Source organism: Saccopteryx leptura, chromosome 12 (assembly GCF_036850995.1).
Source record: "Saccopteryx leptura isolate mSacLep1 chromosome 12, mSacLep1_pri_phased_curated, whole genome shotgun sequence".
NCBI lineage: Eukaryota > Metazoa > Chordata > Mammalia > Chiroptera > Emballonuridae > Saccopteryx > Saccopteryx leptura.
This window is the reverse complement of record NC_089514.1, coordinates 6,923,683-6,939,198: the sequence shown is the minus strand read 5'-3', so window position 1 is coordinate 6,939,198 and position 15,516 is coordinate 6,923,683. Positions and strand designations below refer to the sequence as shown.

Below are 15,516 nucleotides of genomic sequence, written 5' to 3'. Positions count from 1 at the left end.
AGCGTCAGACGTGCTGGCTTCAAATCGGTCGCCCCCCCTGCGGAGGGATCTGGGGCGAAAGAATAAACCTCCGATAGTTACCGACGGGGAAGTGTAACGCCGGCCGCGTCGGCTGTACCAGGCACTTCATTCCCATACAGGCCCGCACACAGTGCTGGCTGCAGTTAGGTGGCCCGAGCTATTCTAAGGAACAGAAAAAGCAAAATTCCGGTGCCCGGCACAAAAACTTCCATGTGCTTTATGCAGTGCATAAGCTCTGATGAGGTCTTGGGTCAATCCAATGGGTGCACGTTGAATTGTATTTTAAAGACCCTCCGGAAGCGGGGTGGGCGACGGAAAGCGGCCGTGCCAACAAACGCACACAGCTGCGTTTCCTTCCGAGAAAGTCCCAACCCTATATGGGAAGGGGGCGGGGGGGACGTTGCAAATTTTGGAGAGTGAGGAGCACCGAAGCTTTATTCTTATCTTTCTGTTCACCACTGACAGCAAAATAGGTCAAGGTGACGGACCACAGGACACGGATGTGCGCAACGCACAGGCTGACCACCAGGGGCCTGCCATCTCCTCCCACAGGTCACAGTAGCTTTAACCAAAGGCGACCGGCCAAGCGGGTGCTGTGAGAAAGTAGGCGGATGGAGACGCGACTGTAGCATAACACGATCCAAAAAGGCCAGGATGCAAAGGAGGCTCTCCCTCCGCAGGGCTTAGCCAAGCCAGGGTTTAGAGGCGTGACGAGCTGAAGACAAGCAGGAGAATTGGCGCAGGCTTACTGTTAGGGGGGAAAACATGTCAAGAGGTTTTTCAAGAGCGTGTACAGATGCAGGGACACGCCGTCAAAGGGGCGGCTTGCAGAAAACAAGCGGGCACTGGCACTGTGAACCCCCGCCCATGCACGTGGGGAATCGGGGAAGACCCTGAGGTCAGGTTAAGGAATCTGACGCCAATCTCAGGATCACCAGAAAGCTCAAGGCTCATTCATGATTTTTTTTTTAATTGTGGTATTGCTTGGCCTGTGGTGGCGCAGTGGATAAAGCGTTGACATGGAACACTGAGGTTGCTGGTTCAAAACCCTGGGCTTGCCTGGTCAAGGCACATATGGGAGTTGATGCTTCCTGTTCCTCCCCCTTCTCTCTCTCTCTCTCTCTCTCTCTCTCTCTCTCTCTCTCCTTTCTAAAAAATGAATAAAGACGTTAAAAAATACTTAAAAAAATTGTAGTATAGGTTCTTCAAACAAAATCTTTCCTCAAAGTATCCACAGATGAAAACAAAACAGGTCAGTCTCAGCTGTTTTGGCTGAGGTGATCTAGAAAAGACTGAAAACCCACATGACCAGGCAGAGGCGCAGTGGATAGAGCGTCAGACTGGGATGCGCAGAACCCAGGTTCGAGACCCTGAGGTCGCCAGCTTGAGCGCAGGCTCATCTGGTTTGAGGAAGTCTCACCAGCTTGAGCCCAAGGTCGCTGGCTTGAGCAAGGGGATCACTCGGTCTGCTGTAGCCTCCCCTAGTCAAGACACATATGAGAAAGCAATCAATGAACAAACTAAGGTGCCTCAACAAAGAATTGATGCTTCTCATCTCTCTCCCTTCCTGCCTGTCTGTCCCTCTTTCTGTCTTTCTGTCTCTATCACACACACAAAAAGAAAAAGAAAAAAGACTGGAAACCCATATACACACCCTCCCCCGCCCAGTCTCCCGAACCAATGGGAACGCAACTGCAGAACTCAGGGTGAAAACCATGCACCTCTCCCCACCAGTCCTGTGGGGCCTGACCCTGCGGCATGACAACCTGCCCCGTGTTTGTCTGAAGCACATGTGATCCTCACCACCACGAAGATCAGGACCCCTCACCTGCCCAGACAGCCCATGCTCACTTTTGCTGAGCAGAGGGGAGATCTGTCTTCCTGTCTGGGGAGGATGGAGCATCCATACTCAGGGCCATACACAATACATCTAATGGTCTCTCTTCTGCATGAAACATACTTCCAAAAGGTGGTCAACACCCACCCAGACCCCCTTTCTTCTGGTTCACATGTGAGCAGTTTCACCAACCTTTCGCTTGTCTTCTGTAGGAAAATGAAGGTTTAGATAGGAGACTAATGCATCCATTAAACAGACAGAGGAGGCGGCAGGCCAGGCTGGTGACCCGAGCTGGCATCACTCAGATGGAGTTATACCCAAAGCCATGAGAAGACGTGAAGTCGGCGACAGAGAGTGTCCCAAGCGAACACCCAGACCAGAGGGCAGTGCACCGAGGTTGTGCCAGACTGAGGAAGAAGGAGACAGACGTGGAACCATGAAGGAATCTCTAAAAGAATGAATCAGACAAGGAGCGAGAATCCCAGAACCGAAGCCCATGGAAAGGGGGTAGAAGATTCAAGAAGGCTCCAAGGAGCAGCTCTGCCGAGTGTGCCCACGAGGGTGAAACCCACCACGCGGAGGGGAGAGCACCCGACTTAGCAAATCAGAAGGCACTGGAGCCATCAAAGAGAGAGGAAAAGTGTTATTCCTCCCACGGCTAAGCAGACCCTGAAGCAACACAGGTGACACAGACCGGCAGTATTTACATGCGCTTGGGATAGAAGGACAGAAAATAAAGCGCCCACTAGCAAGAGAGCCCCTCCTGAAGGCAGAGAAGGAAAGAAGGACAAATGGACAGGACGTTGGTGGGCAAAGACTCAGGTGAGGGGGAAGGACGGCTAAAACACAGGTGTCGCAATAGAGAGGGGGAGGGGGGCTGGGACAGGCTGAACGCCCTCCTCTGCTGGCCGTAGGAGAGGAAGACCGGGTAGCAGGTGACAGAGGCATCCATTCTTCCGAGGACGCATGCAAATACACAAGCAGGGATGTCTGAGGCACAGGTATACATGGTGGCTTTCTGCCCCCGGTGTCCTCCTTGAACAGGAAGGGGTGTGAAGGCGGGGGCAGACGAAGGAGGCTTGAAGGGCAGGTGCAGGAAAGGAACAGAGGAGCTGCTGACCAGACATGCTGGGGAGCTGCCAGGAGATGGAGGAAGATGTCCTGGTGCAGTACTAGGGAGCCAGTGATGGTTCCGCAGCATGGATTAGCAGCATGTCCAGTTAGCATGCTCCTTGATTACTGGGTGACGCCTCCCTCCTATCTGCCCTTTCAAATTTCTCTCCTTCCTAAACATTTAAAAAGTGAGACAGACAGAGAAAGAGAAAGGAGGGAAACTCCTCGCGATGGGAGGGCCAGGAAAGAGGAGAACTAGGGCCTCGCATTTCATAATCCGATGAGAACCCACTTACTCCAGCGGCAACAATGGCGGCCGCGTGGGGTATTTATGCTGAGCCAGGCAGCGTCCTATATTCCTCCCACGCGTTTCCTTTAATACACACAATGGTCACAAACGGTAGCAAATGATTATCTAGACTTTATAAGACGAAAATACTGAGGCTCAGAGAGGCTCCCAGACAGGTCTCAATGCCCAGAGCTTGGACTGTGTCTGTTAGACCATGCTGCCCCTCCACCGATGCCTGTTTTATTATCATTCTTTTTTAAAGAAATTTTATTTAATTGATTTGAGAGAGAGAGAGAGAGAGATCGGTTTGTTGTTTCACTTAATTATGCATTCATTCGTTAATTTTTGTACATGCCCTGACCGGGAATCAAACCCACAACCTTGGCGTATAGGTTAAGCCAACCTGATGCTTTAACCAAATGAGCTACCCAGCCAGGGCTCCGACGCCTCTTGTCAAGGTGTTGGGGGTTCTACGCTCTTAACTGAGAAATACGCTGTTCAGAAAATAGCAAGTTAATAAGGACAGTGAAGAGGGATCCTGCTAGGCCCACGTACCCACAGCCTCAGGCGGTCCCCAACAACAGACAGTGAAGAAGCCCTACACGAATGAGCTGACGACTCTTTCGACAGCATACAGCTCCTCCGGGCTTCTCCTACGGAACTGTCTCCTCAACCTTTAGAAAGAGGATGAACCAGGCCTCTCCGAGCAGATATCCCTTGAACCCGGGCGGTGCTCAAGCATGGCGGAGCAGAACTGATCCCCACGCAAGAAGCCCCCTCGCCCAGTTGTTCATGAATGAAATGCCCATTTATTCAGTCAAGACCGGTCACCGGGCACCGGAGACGCAGCACTGAAGACGAGGCAGCTCCAGCCTCCTGGCTGCTCCACGCGAGCCCCTGCGTCTCCTGAGGTGGGGCCCCTGTGTTGGGCTCCCCGGCTGCTCCTCCCCGCACCCCTGGCCGGCAGAATCAAAGTCTCTGCGGCTGGGCTGGGGCATGCATTGGTCACGACTTCCCTGGGTGACCCTGGGACACATGCAAGGAGTAAGTTGACAGACACAGGAAACAGCATGTTGTAAGTAAATGGCTACTAAAGGTCTTCAGGGGACATGGGACAGCAGCGCCCAACCCGGCTTCCGGAAATACCTTGGAGTGAATGAGTTGCTCTGCAGGTAAAAAAAAAAAAAAAAAGAGCAGAGAGCTTTCTAAACGAAGGGAACATGCAATGAGGGAGAGGCAGGTTCTGTGACCTTTGTTGCACAAGGTGGAAAATGAGGAGAAAACCCAAGTGATAATCATTGCTCGAGTCTTCGTTGCACGGGAAAATACACTTCCAATTCTTGTGCCAACTTCTGACTCAACCAAGAAACGACACCTGCCACCAGCACTGCCAGGAGTCTCGCTGCCACTCCAGCAGCTGCTGGACAAGTGGCTGGGTGTATCGTGTTCTGTGTGGGTCCCACGTGGCATTAGTAGGAAGCCCACTATTTAGCCAGCTGCTGGAAAGGGCAGTCTTCAGAGTGAGGGGGGCCCCCATTTGCATCCTGGTCTCACCGACCAGCGACTCCCTGACTTCCATGAACCTCAGTCTCTGCACTGGGAAAGCTAGAGCCATCACCAAGAACGAGACAAGGTGACCTCATGAGCCTCCACGTACGATGTGCCCAAGAAGGACACAGCATCATCTTCCTGGCATTTCTGCCAAAAATGTAAAAGCTGAAACTATCAGGGAAGAAACATCAGACAGATCCAAACTAAAGGACATTACATCAAACTGCTGCCATGTCCTCTACAAAACTGTCAAGGTCACAAAAGATTATGACTAAGAAACCATTCCAGATCCAAAGAGACCAGAAAGACAGGACAATAAATGGAATACATGCCTTGGGCAGATATAGCTCAGTTGGTTCGAGCATCAGTCCAATGCACCAAGGTTGCAGGTTCAATCCCTGGTCAGGGCACCTACAGGAATAGATGTTTCTGTCTGTCCATCTGTCTCTCTCCCTTCCTCTCTCTCTAAAATCAACCAATAAAAATTAAAAAAACTGGAACACATGATCGTGGCAGGCTATCAAGATTGTAGGAACATGCCTATAAATCTTATTGGACAACAGATAGAATCTGAATATGACCTATGGACTTTGAAGTAGATGACAGTGTTGAGCTAATAATGTTCAGTTTCCTGGCTTCTATAAAGAGGCTGTGGTTATCTAAAAACGATTTTGCTCTTAGCAAAGACACACTGTGACTTAGAAGTAATGGAGACTCTTAAATTACCCTCAACTGGTTCAGGAAAAAAGGATATAGAGTAGAGAGAGAAAACAGAGAAAAATAACAAAGTCAATGTGTGGGAAAATAATAATTCATGAGTCTGGATGAAAGGCAGACAGGAGTCCTTTGTACCATTCTTGCCGCTTCTCTGTGTTTGAAACTGTATCAAAATAAAGTTACTCTTCAAAATTCTCAGGCCCTGAAAAAGAGCAGCAGGGATTGAGACACTGTAGAAGCCTGGGGGAGTCTGAGGAAACAGGACGAGGATAGTACAATGTGGTCGGTATCCCTGGACTGGGGAACAGGACAAGGACATTAGTGGGAAAACTACTGAAATCCAAAACAAAACAACAACAAAAAAAATAGTTTGTAGTTTTGTGACTACTTAATTTATCCTTGTTAATTTCTGAGTGTTGGCGAATGCATTAAGACGTCAACTTTAGTTCCGGCAGATGTATTAAGATGTTAACACTAGGGAAACTTGAGGGAAGGAAGGGTAGATGGAAAAACTCTCTGTACAATCTGGGCGATTTTTCTGTAAACCTAAGATTGTTCCAAAATCTTGTTAACTGTATTTTTAAATTATTAATTCACACCCAGCAACGGCCATCCCCAAAGCAGAAACCGGAAACTGACTCCATGGGCCCCAAGACTGCATGTCAGGAGCAGCTGTCTTAAAAAAAAAAAAAGGCCCTGGCTGGTTGGCTCAGCAGTAGAGCATCGGCCTGGCGTGCGGGGGACCCGGGTTCGATTCCCGGCCAGGGCACACAGGAGAAGTGCCCATTTGCTTCTTCACCCCCCTCTCCTTCCTCTCTTTCTCTTCCCCTCCCGCAGCCAAGGCTCCATTGGAGCAAAGATGGCCCGGGCACTGGGGATGGCTCCTTGGCCTCTGCCCCAGGCGCTAGAGTGGCTCTGGTCGTGGCAGAGCAACGCCCCGGAGGGGCAGAGCATCGCCCTCTGGTGGGCAGAGCGTCGCCTCTGGTGGGCGTGCCGGGTGGATCCCGGTCGGGAGCATGCGGGAGTCTGTCTGACTGTCTCTCCCCGTTTCCAGCTTCAGAAAAAAAAAAAAAAAAAAAAAGAGACATCCCCAAACACTCCGGACCACGGCAGAACCACAGGGAAGTCATGTATCCGAATCCCTGACTTAGAATCTCCTGGGATGGGTCCCCCCCCCCCCCCCCCGGTGGATTTCATGAGAACTCGGTCGTGGGCACCGGGTATCCAGCTCAGCACTGCGCAGACTCCACTACACACTGGCATCCTCGGGGATCTTGTTAAAATGCCGGTTCTGAATCAGAAGGTTTGAGGTCGGGACAAGACTCTGCATGTCTAATGAGCTCCCAGGTGATGCCCCAGCGGCCAGTCCTCAGCCCCACGGAAAAGACAAAGCAACGAGACAGAAGACACCGGGGTCCACGACGCAGGAGCCCCCCGCCAGCCCCGATGCCAGCTTCTCTCTCGGGTTGTAGCCAAACCCCATCCTAACTACATTTTAGTCCGGGCCAAGGGGTCCCAGACACATTGCAAAGTCAAATGCCACTGGGATCCTCTCTCAAAAACCACGTGGGAAGGGACAGACAGCTGTGGCTGACACAAATGTATATAAAACTACCCGGCGGGCGTGCCCACCTGCGTGGGCTGCTTCCAGGGTCACACTGAACCCACCTGGGAGGGCAGTTCAAGTGACAACAACGGGCTGGTCTGATGACACCACTTTTGACAATAACCCTACACATTCACCTTCTCTTACATTCACACTCAAGCTCAGCTAACTCTGACTTGACATTCATAATTTATTTTAACGTGTTATTTGGACCCATACAAAGAAAGAAAGAAAGAGAGAGAGAGAGAGAGAAAGAAAGAAAGAAAGAAAAAGAGAAAGAGTGAGTATAGATTATAATCATAAAACAGAATCAAGAACAGAAATAAAAACTGGAGTTGCCATGGCACCCTAACTTGGAAAAGGTTGAAAGCCATCTAGAATCTTACGTTATTTGCTCTATGAAACCCTTAACTGTGGATCAAGTCTCAACCCTTTTTTCTCTAACTCATCTGCTCTGGAGGGACAAAAGTTACCTTCCTGGGATCACCTGTCATCGAACAATAAATGCCAGCTCCCTCCCCCCCAAAATCTGTCAAGATCCAAGCTAAAGGATGCCTGAAGAGGGGAAACGCGTTTTTTTAAATCACCTTGATTTTATTTTTATCCCGTAAACATTTACTGAGCATTTATGACAGGCCAGACAATATACTGGGCTCGCCGTGCATTTTTACACTAATCATAAAATGACGATTGTCTGGGATCCAAGCCTGAGCCCCACGGCACTAATTTCATTATCAAGCTGTTAATATGATGCACTTGGCAGCTTCTGCAAAAATTCAAAGAGGAACGTGAATCAAAAAAAAAAAAAAAAAAAAAATCAGGTTCTGTGTTGCCTGTGATAAAAAGAATCGGCACAGACTCCTGAGGCCCTGCCAGGCCGGGCTGGGACAGCCCCCCCGCTGGGTCAACTGCCTGGAGCCAGCAGCCCACGCGTCCGTCCTGCCCCCATCACCGCTGCAGGCACAAGCCCTGTATTGACACAACCCACGTAGATCTTGGAGGAGTAAAAGAAATCCCACGGATGGCCGCTGCATGGAGTCCAGGAATTGAACTCGGTCGCAAGTATTATTGCACAGAGTTTCAACACAGCCCAAGAGAGAACAAGGAAAAAGAGCCATCCGACGACATCTGCAAAGATTCCAAGGCAGAAAAAACCCCCGAAAACACCCCCCCCCCAAACCCCCGCCATGCCGCTCTGGGCACCACCAACCTGATCGATCTCCATGAGCTTGGGGTAGGCGCCCGGCCATTGTATGGCCACCTTGACGATGTCCGCGGGGGGCGGCATGGTGAGCCCCGAGAAGGTCCAAAGCCGGTGCGTCTGGGCTCCTGCGGCGGGCACGGCCACACGTGTCTATCCCTGCGGAGGAACGACAAAGAGAGACAGCGGGGGCTCAGTGCTCCTGCGAGGCGGATTCTGCTTCATCACTTCCTGTTTTCACTGGTGGTTGAGGTACAAGAAACGGCTCCTCCGGGGACAGAAGACGCAGGGCACCCGACGGCACCACCGGCCGCCCAGGAGGAGACAAGACAGACGAGGGGGGAAGGTGCCCACGCCCGAGAGTCAGCGCTGCCAGGAGACATGGCCCCGGAGAGGAAGGGCTTCCTGGCTCTCGGCGAGAAAGCAAGGCGCCCCTCGCACCCCCACCCCCGGGGTCCTGCGCTGTCCTTACCCCTGGGCTCGCGCGCTCTGTCCACAAATGCACGGAAACCCCTCGCGCTCAACAGCCTCCGGAAGGACAGATTGCCCAGGAAGTCATGGTCAGGAAGCAGCGTTTCTTTCAAGTGTTTTCTGTGTGTCACAAACAGAGCTGCTCCGCACGCTAGCAACCAGGATGTCCCAGGGACGGAGCGATGCCCCGAGGTTCTCACACACACACACACATACACACATGCACACACACACACGCACACACACACATGCACACGCACGCACACGCACACGCACACACACACGCGCACACACACACATGGACACACACACGCATGCACACGCACACACACGCACACACACACGCACACACGCACACACACACGCGCACGCACACACGCACACACACACGCACGCACACACGCACACACACACGCACACACGCGCGCACACACACGCACACACGCACACACACACGCACACACGCGCACGCACACATACACACACATACACACACACACGCACACACACACGCACACACGCGCACACACGCACGCACACGCACGCACACGCACGCACACATACACACACGCACACACGCACACACACGCACGCACACACGCGCACACACACATACACACATACACACGCACACGCACGCACACACACGCGCACGCACACACGCACACACACACGCACGCACACACACGCACACACGCACACACACACGCATGCACGCACACACGCACACACACACACACACACACGCACACACGCACGCACACGCACACACGCACTCCCTCTCCAAGGCCAGGTCACACGATGCACCGTCTGGTCTCGGGGAAGCCCACGGGCTGATGGGAACGCGCAGCATTCAGAACAGACTGAATTCTCAGTGGAATGAACAGCACCTGCTCATACAAAGTATGTAGGTAAGATCACCCTCTCCACGACTAGCCTGTCTCTTCTAGCAGGACTTTTATAACTTCATGGGTTTTTTTTGTTTGTTTGTTTGCATTTTTCTGAAGCTGGAAACAGGGAGAGACAGTCAGACAGATTCCCGCATGTGCCCGACCGGGATCCACCCGGCACGCCCACCATGGGGCGACGCTCTGCCCACCAGGGGGCGATGCTCTGCCCCTCCGAGGCGTCACCATGTTGGGACCAGAGCCACTCTAGCGCCTGAGGCAGAGGCCAAGGAGCCATCCCCAGCGCCCGGGCCATCTTTGCTCCAATGGAGCCTTGGTTGCAGGAGGGGAAGAAAGAGACAGAGAGGAAGGCGCGGCAGAGGGGTGGAGAAGCAAATGGGCGCTTCTCCTGTGTGCCCTGGCCGGGAATTGAACCCGGATCCTCCGCACGCCAGGCCGACGCTCTACCACTGAGCCAACTGGCCAGGGCTATAACTTCATGTTTTTGAACAGGTGAAACACTCTCATAAATCAAAATGTGAATGTGTGTGTGTGTGTGTGTGTAATGACATACAATATAGACTCTCCCTCCTCTCAAAGGGGCCCACCCACCCAATATCCACAGGGACACCCACCCCTCCCCTCCAGCTTACCCACTGTTGTTAGTTTCTTCTGTACTCTGAAACGTCTTCACGTATCCGAGGCAAATGCAAATATATATTGCAACTTCCCTTTTATAGGAAAAAAAGGTTTTCTACCCTGTTTTTGATTGTTTATTTATTTATTTTGTGCATCTGCTCAGTCCTCCTATATGAGTACAAAGACTACAATCCGCTTCCCTTCCCTGCTCCCTGTAGCTCTTTCCATGAAAGAATTCCAGATAATGAAGCCCTTCTGAGCCGCGAGTCCCCGGCGATCTCTTCCCCACGGCTGTTACCAGCAAGGCTGTGGTCGGTCAACATTGTACGTACACCACGTCGCCCACTAGCAAACACCTCCTGACGACAGATTCACGGGAGTGAGGCTGCTGGGTCAGAGAGCCCACGCAGTTTTAAAATCCCGATGGCCATTTCCAAATATCCCCCCCACGGGCACGGCACCGATCCACACGCCCCCCAGCCCCGGACGAGGCTGCTGTCGGCACACCGCCTCACCAACGGACTGACCTCTGGCACACCCGCCACACTGAAGAAAAGATGTCTCGGTGTGCTTCTAACCTGTATTTCTCTTACAGCGGGTGGGGTGGGACACCAAAGAGCAAAGCCCCATGTCCACTTTTCTGTGAAGTGTCCAAATCCTTCGCCCTATGATCTGTTGGGCTCTTGGTCATTTATCGGTTTGTTTGTTTTAAAAACTGATCTCTGCGTGAAGATGCTCATCGGACACGTGCATTTGGGTCTTGATCAGACGGAGTGTAAGCCTGGTCGGGTCCTATCTCAGCGGCGGATGGACATGACAGCGATGACGGAGACACGGCTAACGAGGGCAGCCTCAACAACACAGGCTGCACTATAAATAACCAATGTCACCAGAGCTGACAAGTAAAGGAAATGAACCCAAACAAAACCACTGCTCCTCCGGCCAGGGACGGGGAGGGAAGCCCAGGCCGCAGCGAATCAGTGCTAATAGTGAGAGCAAATCTACCCATTCAACACGTAATTACTGAGCCCTCCTCGGTGCCGTTCTCAGTGCTAAGGGAGATGGAGAGAAACGGAGCAGGCAAGGGGACCCGTGGGACGGGCAGGGGTACAACTTTAAATAGGAAAGCCAGGGGAAGCGTCACTGAGAAGGCAGGATGTGACTAACGACCTGTGAGAGGTGAGAAGACATCTGGAGAAACCATGTCACAGGCCATGGGCACAGCAAGTGCAAAGGTCCTGAGGCAGGAGCATGTCTGGTATGTTCCAGGTGACTGGTGGAAGCCACATAAATAAGGGCAACAATGACAATGAGTTCTCAAAGCCACTGGGGCATAACCTAGTAGGTGCATTCACTATACTCCTGACCCCATACACACTCTTATCACATCCCTTGGTTGTGACTTCTAAAGAAGGAAGCTCATACCCATGCATATCTATTTAGGGTATACTTTGGGCAACATTTTGGGTTTTTTTTAAATTAATTTTAATGGGGTGACATTTTTTTTTCTTTTTCTTTTTTTATTAAGGAGAAGAAGAGAGGCAGAGAGACAGACTCCCTTAATGTGCCCTGACTGGGGATCCACCCGGCAAGCCCACTGGGGGGCGATGCTCTGCCCATCTGGGGCATTGCCCCATTGCCCAGTAACCAAGTTCTTCTTAGTGCCTGAGGTGAAGGCCACAGAGCCATCCTCAGCACCCAGGGCCAACTCGTTCCAATTGAGCCATGACTGCAGGAGGGGGGGGAGAGGGAGAGAGAAAGAGAGAGAGAGAAACGAGGGGGTTAGGGTGATAATGCAGATGGGCACTTCTGTGTGCCTTGACCGGGAATCGAACCTGGGATATCCACACACTGGGCCAATGCTCTACCGCTGAGCCAACCGGCCAGGGCCACCTTTTGGCTTCTTTTTGAGTGATTTTACTTTTCTAGGATATTTCCTCAAGAAATAATTACTGACTAAACAATAACAATGCCAATTGCTGTTTTGGTTGCAATTCCCCAAATTTGGAAACAACCGAATATTCAACACCGGACCGGTTAAACAATCATGGAGCCCCCTGTGTGCAAATACAAGCAGGCAGGCAGCGCTTGGGCGAAGCTTTCTCTTTGTAGTCTGCATAGCGTTCTATTCACCTGAGACTTCTAAGGACAATGCACACTATCTGTACCGCACCACTTCCACTCCCGGACCCAGATCCAATTACCCATCCTAGAAAAGAAATAAGAAAACAGGCTCATTTAATGCGAAACCAGAGTCCACGTGACTATCCTGTAACCCTATCCAAGACAAAGAGCACACAGTCTCGGGGGTCAGGAGAATCAAGAGTAAAAAGAAAAATGCACTTGGAGCGGCACCCTCCTCCCAACTCCACACAAAGCAGTCTAGAATCGCACTGAGAGAGGTCGTCCAACCGTCCAGGAATCAAAAGCCAAGTAGGCCTTTCTTCCCCTTTAACTGGTATTGATTTCTCCAAGGCTGTTCCGACGAAACCTGTTGAACAGGTGAGAGTACGATTACGTGATTACGTGGCTCGCCCCGGGGTCTCCGTGGGGAATGCGTGAGGGCGGCGTACAAAGCGCCCATTGAGAGTGGAGAGGCTAGGAGGGCATCCCCCGGGGGGACTCACTCAGCCAAGTCCGCTTAGACCTCACTACTCGTCCTCAGATGAACAAACAGCACGGACAGGGCCCCACTCAGGCGTCCGTACGGTGGAGTCAGGCGCACGATTGCAGGATGAACAATCCGGTCCACGTCTCCATCCTCAGAAGTCCACATTCTACCCTGCTGAACTTCCACTTCCACAAGAGAGCAGTTAGCTCACACGGCTTCTATATATAGTCCCTGTTGCTTCCGATAAAATTTAGGGAAGGAAGTCTCTAGCAGAGGCTTTCTCAGGCTCGGCTCATTCAGCACTTAGGGGGCACGGTCCTCTGTCACAGAGCTGTCCTGTGCATTGCGGGATGGTCAGCGACATCTCCGGCCTTGACACACAAGAGGTCAGTACCCCTCTCAGTCGTGGCAATCAGGAATGTCTGCAGACCACTGCCGAATGTCCTCGGAAGGCAGAATCACCCCCTAGTTGAGCGGTGAGCTACTGCGTCCCCTGGGCAGATTACAGTCAGGGCCACCCAGCGCTGAACGTGACCCAAGACAAATCGTCTCATCAGGTTCTCCAAGGAACAAAGACACACAGGCCCAACGCCTGGCCCGGCAGAACCGGGCACGGTGTGCTGCTTCCCGGGCACAGTACGCGTGGCACTCGACTCCTCTGGTCGTCGCGCCCCCACCAACCCCGGGAGATCCCCCTAAGAGCAGAAGGCACACCCCGAGCACAGCTCCACCAGCTGGGCAGGCAGACGTTCCACACGCCTCCTCTCTACCACCAACATGGCCTCAGAGCTACCGGTACTAAAACCACGTATTGTCAACAGTGCCCCCTGCCTAAAAGCTACAGCCATTGGTAGCCAACCTGGTCCCTGCCGCCCACTAGGGGGCGCTCCAGCTTTCATGGTGGGTGGTAGCGGAGCAACCAAAGTATAAATAAAAAGATAGACTTAACTATAGTAAGTTGTTTTATAAAGATTTATTCTGCCAAACTTAGCGAAAATCCAACATAAAAGTACTTGATAAGTAATTATTATTATATGCTTTCACTTGCTGTAACTCTGCTTTATAAATTTTATAAAGTGACTTCCCTACTTTATAAATCACCATTACTGTGGAACCGGTGGGCGGTTAGCAAATTTTACTACTAACAGAAATACAAAAGTGGGCGGTAGGTATACAAAGGTTGACTACCCCTGAATTTGTGTCAACAGCCTGCTACCATAATTCTCCTGCAGCCTCAAGTTTAAGAAACACAGATGGGAAGCCTACGTTGCCGGCTTGACACTTGACCCGTTCTGCCTCGCAGGGACACTTGTCCTTCGAGTCCCCCCGGATGCAACTCGGAAATGGGTGTGGGATTCTCCGGCCGTCCTGCTTGCCTGCCGAGTGACTTGGTGCTTTGCCCCTTGTTCAATTGGCAGATCCCACAAGAGCATACAATGGAGAATACAGCTGTGGTGTTACAGAGCTACACACCTAAAATTTATATAACGTTAACCGTTAACCCAGTAAGTAAAAAAAAATAAATAAATAAAATGAAATGTAATCTAAAAGACTCTACAACTTTAATATGCATGTCAAATGGCTTTTGTCTCGTTGAGTGGATTTAAATGAGACAGAGAAATCGCTCTTTATACTTGGGAGTTGGTTACTAAAGTTAGATGTGACTCCACAACCCCTGAGCGAGTTGAAGTTTTCTTTATCTCTCTGCTAAAGGTCTCCTTCTTAGCTTCGGGTCATGTTTCCAAGACAACGGAGAGAAACCTCCTCTGGGTTCCCGTCTGGAAATCCGCCTGCGTCGGTGTCCCTGCCCGGAGAACTGGAGGCCCCTCGGTGTCCCTGCCCGGAGAACTGGAGGCCCCTCTGTGTCGGAAGCTCACCTCCCTGTCGGTTCCTGAGGAGCTCTTTCATCTCCACATTTTTTTTCTACGCAACGTGATTGGGTCTGAGGTCTCATTCAGTTCCCAAATACCTGATCCGTTTTCTTTTTTTCTGAATATTTTCCAAATGGTGTCCGTTTGGGGTCCCTGTCGTGGCTTTAAAGCCTCTGATCCTATGTCTAGGTCTTTCTACTACACAACCAAACCCTATTAAGAGAAGAGAAAATAACACCTTCCTGTGGGAGCCGTGCACGCATACCCTCCTCGCACTGGTGAACGGTGTGCCCCACCGAGTGGCTGACGGAGGCTGACAGTGGGCCAGCAGAAGCCACCGGGCAGATCAACGGGAAAGAAACAGGGAGCAGCTGAAGGAACAATTTCCTTCAACTCCTCTGTCCTTTCCTCCCCCCCCCCCTCCCCCGCAGGAAGGCTGCCTCTGCCCACTGGCCATCGACATCCTCTGGTGACAGGAAAAAAGGTTTATAACAATTTGGGGGATAGCAGGGAGCAAGCACTAATCCCGTATTTTAATGTTGAGTGGTCTCTGCTAGAAAGAGGAGTAAGTGACATTTTTCCCGTGGCATTCAGGTGACATAGGAAGGGAGAGGGCCTTTGCCACCCCCACGGAAAACAGCCTTCCCTTTACTCTCTCTGTACTATGCAGAGGACGGAGCAAACCTTTCTCATCAAACCTCT

At 51.6% G+C, this 15,516-nt stretch overlaps 1 protein-coding gene across 6 annotated transcripts in view; it reads right to left on the bottom strand.

The window, feature by feature from the left end:
- ELMO1 (engulfment and cell motility 1) overlaps nt 1-15,516 on the bottom strand; it is a 505,561-nt gene that overhangs the window by 413,161 nt on the left and 76,884 nt on the right. For 3 of the 6 annotated variants that reach the window (XM_066353942.1, XM_066353939.1, XM_066353941.1), the window contains exon 2: nt 8,345-8,494. The exons of 2 other annotated variants lie outside the window; for them this stretch is intronic. In XM_066353942.1, the coding sequence (XP_066210039.1) occupies nt 8,345-8,422 (78 nt within the window). In that variant the 5' untranslated portion in view covers nt 8,423-8,494. Of the gene's footprint in view, nt 1-8,344; nt 8,612-15,516 lie in introns of those variants that run through there. One more of the 6 variants, XM_066353940.1, reaches the window with a different exon arrangement.